At 58.3% G+C, this 10,376-nt stretch overlaps 1 protein-coding gene across 1 annotated transcript in view; it reads left to right on the forward strand.

The window, feature by feature from the left end:
* The window catches only part of LATS2 (large tumor suppressor kinase 2), a 30,492-nt gene that overhangs the window by 15,496 nt on the left and 4,620 nt on the right, over positions 1-10,376 (forward strand). The window contains exons 2-5 of the mRNA XM_007464507.1: positions 4,477-4,609; positions 5,612-6,891; positions 7,845-8,427; positions 9,358-9,540. Of these exons, the coding sequence (XP_007464569.1) occupies positions 4,477-4,609; positions 5,612-6,891; positions 7,845-8,427; positions 9,358-9,540 (2,179 nt within the window). The remainder of the gene's footprint in view (positions 1-4,476; positions 4,610-5,611; positions 6,892-7,844; positions 8,428-9,357; positions 9,541-10,376) is intronic.

Raw genomic sequence — 10,376 nt, forward strand, 5'->3', positions numbered from 1 at the left:
CTGCTGACTGTAGCCAAGTTATGATAAATAGAAGCAAGGTAGGTACTTTATTATTGGGCTCATAATAGGACAACTGGAATAACCTGCTGGATAGACTGAAATAAAGACCTGTTATTTAGGTTCTCAAACTTCACTAATCACACCAGTAATCAATATTATAACATTCTCATTTCCTCTGTGTGTGTGTGTGTGTGTGTGTGTGTGTGTAAACTCATAGGGGATTTTGGTAGTTTCCCTGGAACGGGTCACACCTCCACTCACCTATCTCAATAGTGCCAACAGTAAAATCCTTAATGTTTTAGCAAACATCCCTTGAAATCATGGAACTTTACAGCTGAAGGGAGCTTTGGGGTGACCTTGTGAAATCTTGCCCTCTCATTGGACTCAGCTGTGATCTGGAGGATTTTTGTCATCTGCCCACAACTATATAGCTGGATAACACTGGCAGCTTTATTATAACGGAACTGGACGTACGCATAAGTATTCTCATCATCTTACACTCTTTAACAAGAAGAAATCATTGCATATTTCAACATAAAACTGTCAAACTTGTTTTCCTCGTGTTCTGATCAAGCCCTTGTCTGTAGACGATGCTCAGACACATTTTGCACGTCACTATTTCTTCATGTTCACGCTATTGAAAGTCGTACATTTTGTTCACTGCTGTGTACTCTGTAGAGAAGAATATTAGATGCTTAGTGCATCTCCAGTAAGAGAATTTGGCCATAGCAAGTGTTTTGGGGCTGCATTAAGTGTATCCCAGGGAATACATTAATTATAATTAACATAATCATTCTTTCATTGGATTATTTAAACCCCTTCTACTCCTGCCCTACACCCTTCTGTTTGAGGGGCTGATTTATTGTATTATATCTAATTCGGACAGACATCTTTATGCAAGTTGACTTTTTAATTTTTTTTTTAAGTAGCTCTTTTTAAATTAATTTTTTATTTATTTTTGCTGTGTTGGGTCTTCGTTTCTGTGCGAGGGCTTTCTCCAGTTGTGGCAAGTGGGGGCCACTCTTCATCGCGGTGCGCGGGCCTCTCTTGTTGCGGAGCACAGGCTCCAGACGCGCAGGCTCAGCAGTTGTGGCTCACGGGCCTAGTTGCTCTGCGGCATGTGGGATCCTCCGAGACCAGGGCTCGAACCCGTGTCCCCTGCATTAGCAGGCAGATTCTCAACCACTGCGCCACCAGGGAAGCCGCAAGTTGACTTTTAAAATAGGATTCTTTTAAATTGGCCTGAGAATTTTAGGAAGTAAAATTATTAAATCAGGGCGCACGTTTAATAACTTTTGGTACTTGTTAACAAACAGTCACCTCAAAGGACCAAAAATATATGACTGAAGAGTTTCACCAGCTCATTTGCCTTTATAACTATTTCGTTTTGGTGTCAACAATTCAATACAAAACGCTATTTTATTCAAAGTGTTTCTTTGATCCTTGGTAAGGTTGGGCATTTTCCATGCTTGTTTAATTTTAGCCCAAATTTCTTCATTCCCTACCTATAAGTTACTCCAAAAAACATCCTCTTCCTCGGGAGCGCTCAGTGGGCGCCCTGCCCCGCGGCCTTGCTGTAGGGCCAGGACCGCCAGGGGCCACGCCAGGGCTGAGAGCCGGAGTGGTGCCTCATCTTCTCGTCACCCCCTCACAGTTCAGATTCAGGGGCCCCTTGCGGGTTTTCTTGGTTTTAGTTTTCTCTCCTCCTCCGGGAACCGCGCGGGTGCCGGGTGTGTCGGGCTGGCGCGGGATCCACTCGCTCCGCGGGGCCTGCGTCTCTGGCTCGGGCCCCAGGCAGGCTGGGTCGCCGTTCTCCGTCACAGCCAGCGCCCTTCAGGCTCTTGGAAGCACCGGGGAAACGGCCCGTGAGGAGCTGCCCTGCCCCCGGGCTCTGGCGCTGTGGGACTTTCAAGCCGGGCAGCTCGGCGGGTGGAGCACAAGGGACAGAGGGAGGGCAGCGGGGAGGGGACGTGGGTCTAGAAGCCGAGGGGCAAGAAGCCGAGGGGCAAGGGGGTGGCGCGCGGGCAGCCGTCAGACCCTGGGCCCCTGCGCACCTGGCTCCCGAAGGACCCCGGGGGCAAGCGTGCCGTCCAACTGGGGCGGAGCTCAGGGGCAGGGTGTGGGCGTCCCCAGGTACTGGAGTCACAGAAACTGCGTCCTGCTGCCTGGGGGGTGGGGGCAAGGCAGGGTTGTGATTCCTGATGGGTTTAAAAATGATCCCGAGTTTCCTGCAGTTTGTGGGGGTTTTAGTATTTATTTACTTACTTACTTATGTTTATTTTGGCCGTGCCAGGTCTTAGTTGCGGCACGCGTGCGGGATCTAGTTCCCTGACCAGGGATCGAACCCGGGCCCCCTGCATTGGGAGTGTGGAGTCCTACCCACTGGACCACCAGGGAGGTCCCTTCCTGCAGTTTTTAAAGCACGCCTATACATATATGTCTAGTGGTGTCTCTGAGAGTTAATGTACGGAAACTGCACACTTGCTGAATTTGGTGGAAGGGACAGACGGCAAGGGCAGGACTGCGTGACTGTGTTGTTTAGTAAACAGGAGGGCTCATTAGCGTGGTCGGGTGTGTGACGGGTGTATGGTTAGTCGGGTCGGTTGTGGCGATTCGAAGCAGCCCTGTGAGCACGTCGGTACCTGTGGTTGCCTCCCGGTGTTTTTGCTGGTTAAGTTCCTCGACTGGAAGCGAAGCGTTGGGAAGGTTGGAATCTTGAGGCTGAGGCCACTGCGCAGCAGGGAGTTGAACACACACACGGTCTGACGTGGCTGGTCCGCAGAGTCGCCGCTTCCTTGACACGTAGCCAGTCTGAAGCGACGCACACGTGCGGCCGGTCACCCCAAAGAAGCCAAGGCTTCGGTCCCGTCCCAGACACAGCAGATGGGCGCTGTCCGCAGCGGGCTGGCTCTCCCCCAGCTCGTGCCCTTTCCTTCGATCCCAAGGCAGCTCTGGCTAGCGTTGCCCAGCCTCGCGAGCCGTCCCTTCCCGCTGCTCCCCCCAGAGGCTGCCTCCCCCGCAGCCCTTGGCTCACGGGCGGGGCTCTTCCTGCCTCTTCTCTCCCGAATCCCCGAGGACACAGGCACAGGTCACGGCCGCGTGCGCGCTTTGTCCAGCCACCCCGTGGGGCCCAGCCAGGATGGAGTTTAATATTATGTACACAATCAGTGGATGTGAAGCACCGGAGTCCTTCCCGTCCCTGTGTTAGGTGGGTGGGCGCAGCCCTGAGCCACAGGAGGGTCAGGTCTCCAGGCTGTCGCAGTCCTAACAGAGGGGCAGACACACAAGCGCGGGGACAGGTCCACTCTGTTAGCCTCGAAAAGCCCCTGGCCCGGCAGGCGGGGAGAGCGGCTCATCCGTCCTCAGGGTCCGGGGCGTCTCCTGGGTTTCTGCCGTGGCTCTTTGCTGACCGGCCTCTGTCCCCTGGGGACCTGGGGACCTGCTGCCTGCTCACTGCCTTCTCCTCTCCTGTCCAAGCTACCGCAGTCTCTGTCAGGGCTCTCCCACCCCTGCTGCTCTCAGACCCCTCCCCTCCGGTCACCAGCCCCTTCCTGCATTTGCAGTTCCCTCCTTCCCGTCCACCCATCCCTCCACCTTCAGAAGACCCGTCTGTCCATAGAATCCCCTCTTGCTGCCCCTCCCGGTTCCATCCTTGAAGGCTGGCTCCCCTGTCTGCCCACAGCTCTGCAGAGCCGACCCAGGGCGCCTGGGCCACAGCCCTCGCAGCCCTCCCCCTCCGGCCTGCGCACCCGACCACGGTGTCTGCAGCTCTGCCCCTGGCCCATCCTCTCACTGACCCCCGACCCTGCTTGGAAAGCTCCTGCGACTGCCTTCAGATAGGGGGCCCGGTCTGTGGTGCCTCCCCGCTGGCCCTCCCACCTCCCCGTTCTTCCCCCACCAGGCCCCTGCTCTGACTGTACCACCTGCTGCCAAGAATACCTTTCCTCCACTGAGCCCTCCGGCTGCCCAAATCCCGGCTGTCCTTGAAGAGCCGGCTGTGCCTCCGTCTGGCCTGCGATCAGTCCCTGGTCCCTCTCCGTCCTCCGGCCCTCTTCCCCGGTGCTCATCCCGCCAGCAGTGCTGGGGCCTGTCTTGCGCTGATGTCCTCTCTCGCCCACCGCTGCCCGCATGGGCACAGGGCACCATAAACAGTAGATGTGCAGCTCTCCCCTCAGGGCAGGGGTCCCTCCCACAGGAAGCCAGGGCTGGGGAAGGCCAGTTCTCTGACTTCCACAGGCTAGATGGGAATTTCAGTCCAGTCACAGAAGTTTTCTAGCAGGAGCAGGACGTACGGTCTTCCAGGCCCATCGTCGCGGTCTGGGGGTCAGTGAGGTTGTCATCGGCGCCTGAGGACACGTCCTCAGTGGTGCTGGCTTGGAGCCGGGCGCAGGGCGGGAAGGCAGTCCTGGAGGCTGCGTGTCGAGGGGACGCGCACCCAGGCCCCCACTGACGTCTCTGTGTCCACCCCACCCCCAGGAGATGGCGGGCAGGGCCCTCAAGCAGACCGGCAGCCGCAGCATCGAGGCCGCCCTGGAGTTCATCAGTAAGATGGGTTACCTGGAGCCGGGCAAGGAGCAGATTGTGCGGGTCGTCAAGCAGACCTCCCCAGGTGAGCACGCTGGGGGCTGCGGGCAGGGGCCATCCTGACGGTCGCCCGAGGGCGGGAACGGCGGGTGGCAGATATGACACTGAGCTGGGTGCTTCCTACTTGCTGGGTTTGTGGACTTCTTTTGCTTATGAAAGATCGGAAAATTCACTGGATATTAAAATGAGGCAACCCCCGCAGGTTCTTTCTGCTTTCTCTTGGGCTTGTGGGGGAGTCTTTGAAGGGGAGGCTTATTTCATTGATTCTGAAACACACCGTTTCCCACTCTGTGCCCTCTGAGAGCAGGCTGCCCAATGGCAGCCCTCCAGAGCTGGACACCTTGGGCAGAGGTGTGGGAAAGCCCCCTGGTGCCCCTGGCGAGGGCCAGAGGCCCCAGCACCAGATGTCTTGCCTTGCTGGCTGACACTGAATGTTTCTGTTTGCTGGCAGAGCAGATGGGGCCCCTTTGGGGACCTGAGGTCCTTGGGTGTAGTAAGGGATTCAGGATATTGAACAGGAGTGTTCCCTGTTTTGTGGGAGACCTTGGATAAGCCCAGTTCATCTGCTGAGGGGGAAACTGCACGGGCTCTGTAGCCGTATCTTCTTTGTGAAGAGGACACAGGTTTCTGTTTTCTTCTTGACTGAGGAGTTCCCTTAGACAGTGCCTCGCTGGCCACCGTGTCCAGACTCTGAGGGTCCCGGGGTCTGCGTTGCAGCCCCGCCCCTCAGGAGGCAGCGCCCATCTCTGATGACCCCGCACCTGCCTTGCTCGTGGTCCTTCTGATGCATCATCTTAGCCTGAGAACACAGTGTCATTTGCCGTGGCTTCTGCTGGAAGCACAGCTGCAGAGGGTCTGGGCTCGGCCAGGTGCTCCGCGGGGGCGTCCTCGGACAGGCAGAGCGCGGCCTTTGGACTGGGAGCCCGGCGCCGCCCACGCGGCCGTCACTGGTGTCAGGGGCCTTCCCAGGCCTTCGGCCGCGGAGTAGCCGTGCCGCGGCATCAGCCTCCCCTTCACTCCTCTGCAGGAAAGGGCCTGGCGCCAGCCTCTGTGCCGCGGAGGCCGAGCTTCGAAGGAGCAGGTGACCCTTTCCCGCCCTACGCCCAGGTGAGCGGGCCGGCCTTCGAGGGCCCCGCCGCCCTGGAGGAGGCGCCCCGCCAGTACCCGGACTTCCTCTTCGCCGCCGTCGGGCCTCACTGCCGTCCGCACCCACCCAAGGGCTATGCCGCCGCCGGGGAGGCCGCCGGGATAAGCCTCCCCGGCCCCGGGGGCCCGGCGCCCCCGCTGCAGGGCCCGCACTACAGGGCCCCCCTGCTGGTGCCCGGGGAGCCCCTGGGCTACGGCGTCCAGCGCAGCCCCTCCTTCCAGAGCAAAACCCCGCCGGAGGTCGGTGGGTACGCGGGCCTGGCCGCCAAGGGCCCGGCTGTGCAGGTGCAGGTGCAGCCCGGCCTCGCGTTCCCGCCCCCGGGCGGCGCCGCCGCGTACGCGCCCCACCCGCACCCCAAGCAGCCCCACCCGGTGCACGCGGGGGGCCCCCGGGGCGCCGTGTTCGCTGGCGACAGCCCCCCGCAGGGCCTGGCCACCCCCTCCCGGACCGGCCTCGGCGCCGAGCGGTTCGAGCCGAGCGCGCCCCCCGCGCCGCAGTGGCCGAGCGCCGGCCTGGCCCGGCGGGACTCGCTGCAGAAGCCGGGCCCCAGCAGGACCGGCTCCTTCAACGGCCACCAGGCGGCGACCGCGCCCTCCCCCAACGCCATCACGGCCGTGACGGCCGCGCACATCCTGCACGCGGTGAAGAGCGTGCGGGTGATGAGGCCCGAGCCCCAGACGGCCGTGGGGCCTTCGCACCCCGCCTGGGTGCCGCCGCCGGGCCCCGCGCTCGAGGGCCTGGAGCCCCAGGACGAGCATCCCCCCGCCCCGGGGGGCGCCGAGGCGCGGGGCCGGCCCCCGCCCTACCCGCGGCACCTGCTGCGGCCGCAGGGCCGCGCCGAGCAGTACGACGTGGACGGCCTGTGCGCGGGGCTGCAGCAGGGCCTCCGGGGCAGCCGGGCCGCCGAGCCCCCCGACGGGAGCCCCAGGAGCCCCAGGGGCGCCAAAGGGGAGAAGGCGGGCAAGGACCGCAAGCAGATCCAGACGTCCCCGGTGCCCGTGCGCAGGGGCTGCCGCGACGAGGAGAAGCGGGAGTCGCGCATCAAGAGCTACTCGCCGTCCGCCTTCAAGTTCTTTATGGAGCAGCACGTGGAGAACGTGCTGAAGACCTACCAGCAGAAGGTGGCTCGCAGGCTGCAGCTGGAGCAGGAGATGGCCAAGGTGGGTCGTGGGGTCGCCGCGGGTCCCTTCTTCCTTCTGCTTCACGCACCTCCCCTCGAGGCCGGTGGTCTCCTGGGGAGGGGGGGCTGGTGTCGGGCGTCCCACCTGGAGAAGTCCCGCACGTTGCGTTCCCCTTCCCCCTCACTCTCGGGAGGGGGCGGGCTCTGCCTGACGTGCCGGCGCATAAATGAACACATTGGCTTTGATGGTGTGTCCTTACTCGTGCACAAATCCACTGGGTCTTATGGTGTGTCCTTACTCGTGCACAAATCCACCAAGTTTTTCTAACTGCTAAGGAAACATTTTGAAAGAGTAGAAAGTTTGAGGTTTTATACTTTGAAATTGTGGGATTTATAAAGACAGATACATCTAGTAGTGATTCATCTATTCCTTAAGTCTATAGTTAGCAAATAAGGTTTGAAATATACCCTAGTCGGCACTAAACTGATAGAAAAGGTAATTATTAATGAAATTATTTAGATTAAAATGCTATGGTCAATTTAAATCACACAGAGCCAGTAACTCCAAATTCTAAAAATAAGATTTGTGCCCTTCCCACTGTCCCATTTTCGTTGACTTTGTTTTCCCATTTTTCCCCTGAACTATTATTAAATTATTACATTGCTCTTAGAGCTCCGGGAATTTTGTGGTCCCCTTTCCCCCAGATTTTTATTAATATAAGTTTCCTGTAGTTTTTAGAGCCTAAGGTCACCTGGAGAAAGAAGTCCCTGTTATTATGTCTTCCCTTTCGATTCCAGATCTGCGACTCTGTGTGGATGTAAAGAACAAAGAGTTATTTTCTCGCTTGTAGTGTCTGGCCCCATTCTTCTGCACCCTGGTTTCCGTGGATCGATTGGGGTCCCCTGCGTTCTGGGGCCTCTTCCCCACCCCCCTCCCTCACCCCTCCCCCCGGGCTCCCCCAGGGTGACCCTCCCCTGTTTCCTCCTGCACAGGCTGGGCTCTGTGAAGCTGAACAGGAGCAGATGAGGAAGATCCTGTACCAGAAGGAGTCCAATTACAACAGGCTCAAGAGGGCCAAGATGGACAAGTCCATGTTCGTGAAGGTGAAGACCCTGGGCGTCGGCGCCTTCGGGGAGGTGTGCCTGGCCTGCAAGGTGGACACGCACGCCCTGTACGCCATGAAGACGCTGAGGAAAAAGGACGTCCTGAATCGCAACCAGGTGGCCCACGTGAAGGCCGAGAGGGACATCCTGGCGGAAGCGGACAATGAGTGGGTGGTCAAGCTCTACTACTCCTTCCAGGACAAGGACAGCCTGTATTTTGTCATGGACTACATCCCGGGCGGCGACATGATGAGCCTGCTCATCCGCATGGAGGTGTTCCCCGAGCCCCTGGCCCGCTTCTACATCGCGGAGCTGACACTGGCCATCGAGAGCGTCCACAAGATGGGCTTCATCCACCGCGACATCAAGCCGGACAACATTCTTATAGATCTCGATGGCCATATCAAGCTGACAGACTTTGGCCTCTGCACTGGGTTCAGGTGGACGCACAACTCCAAATACTACCAGAAAGGTACCGTCTCAGGCCAGGTGGACGCAGCTGTGCCGCCTCAGGCCTTTCCTTCCCCTCCTGGGGCGCAGCTGTCACTGGGTGATTTTATGATTTGGCGTGACATCTTTTTCTCCCTGAAGAAGTCGTATGACGTGTGAGGTGGTTTTTTTTTGTAAGTTAGTGGCTTCAAATTTTACTAATACGTTTTTAGGACAGTAGGCCACAGCGTCTCATGGGGCCTTGCTGAGGAGCCATCACTCTGCCCTATTAAAGCAAGCTTTAAAAAACAAGCCTCCCAGCCTCCCAAGGAGCCCTCTCTCACAGCCACCCTGAATCTACCTGCAGGCACAGACCTGGCTGTGGATCCAGCTTAACTCCACCTCCTGTGGTCCTGCTACCTGGAAAAGTCAGAAACAGCCGGTCATTATCTTATCTATGGCTTGAATTTTTATAATAGTGATTTTAATACTCTATAGCTCAGGCTTCTATTTTTTAACTCAAAACTAACCCTAAATCATTTATTCATTCCCATTTTCGGCCCTGAAGTCATTTGTGTTCGTATTTTCTAAATCCTCTCACTCTTTTCCGTGCCCGTCGTAAAACATGTCTATCAAACAGGTGGTGGTAGCCTTTGGGACGGGCCTGAGAGGCTCTGGGGCCACCATCCCACAGTCCCTGAGCCTTTCTCAGCGGCCCCGCACTGTCACCCAGCACAGGGCACAGCCCCTGCGGCCACCTCCCCCATGCTGCCCGTGTTGGCACAGGTGTGCACCTCACGGCTTGGGTGTGAGACCCAGGACCTCAGCCACCTGCGAGATGACGGGAGGAATCTTTGTCAGGAGCTGGGTTGGATTACTTTTCCTTTTGAAGCTATGGGTTTGTTGCATTGTTGAAGAGTGAAAATTAACTGTTTCATTCTCTTCTCTCCTCACCCCGCTTCCTGGGTGAAAGGGAGTCACACCAGGCAGGACAGCATGGAGCCCAGCGACCTCTGGGACGACGTGTCTAATTGCCGCTGTGGAGACCGGCTCAAGACCCTGGAGCAGAGGGCGCGGAGGCAGCATCAGCGGTGTCTGGCTCATTCCCTGGTTGGGACCCCAAATTACATCGCCCCAGAAGTGCTCCTCCGAAAAGGTTCGTGCTTCGGCCCTGCACCCAAGCCAGGTGACCTCTGAGGGTCCCGAGCCCCAGCTTTCAGAGACTCGAAGTGTCCCCACTGTGTCTGTGCTCACGGGAGCCCGAGAGCTGGATTCTTTCCTTAGCAAACACAGCCTCCAGTGTGTCTCCCTCTGTTTGGGAGCTGCCTTTGCTTCTGGCCCGTCTCCACCTGCCCCTCCTTAGGCTGGAAGTGACAGGCTGGGTGCGAGGTGGGCTTGCTCCCTGGAGCCCAGAGGAGTCGCTCCAGAACTGGTTTTGACAGAGTCCTGTGATAGACAGGACTGGGGGTGGGGGGGTATGCGGTGGGGCGGGGGGGTCCTACCTGGGTCAACCACCTTCACTGGTCAATGGGTGTGAGGATACAAACACTGTGTCCTCCAGTTCTCCGCCGCAGGTCCAGAAGCACCTTCAAGGTAAGATTTGGGGACAGCGGTGCTCCGTCCCTTCCAGTGGGCGCTTGGCCGAGCACGAGAGGCATCTCTGACAGTCAGCTGCAGGGCCCGCAGCAGCTGCGTTTGTTTATCTGATTCCTTACGATGAACCCAGAGAGCAGTGGCCTGTCTGTTCTCACGTGTTGTTTCCAGTCATTCGAGCCAGGACCCTCGGTCCTCTCCTGTGTTCTCTGTGAGCTGTGTGACCCAGCGCGGGTTACTAGCCTCTCACCGCCTCACGTGTAACAGCAGTGCCTTGAGAGGTTAGAGTATTAACCTCCCTGCCCAGTAAAGCTCTCCCTCTCCCCCTCCTTTCAAAGAGGGAAGGGTGGGTGCTGGCCTGCGGGGGAGGACAGCCGTCTCCCCCAACCCCCCCCCCCC

The sequence above is a fragment of the Lipotes vexillifer genome, unplaced genomic scaffold (genome assembly GCF_000442215.2).
Source record: "Lipotes vexillifer unplaced genomic scaffold, Lipotes_vexillifer_v1.1 scaffold2116, whole genome shotgun sequence".
NCBI lineage: Eukaryota > Metazoa > Chordata > Mammalia > Artiodactyla > Lipotidae > Lipotes > Lipotes vexillifer.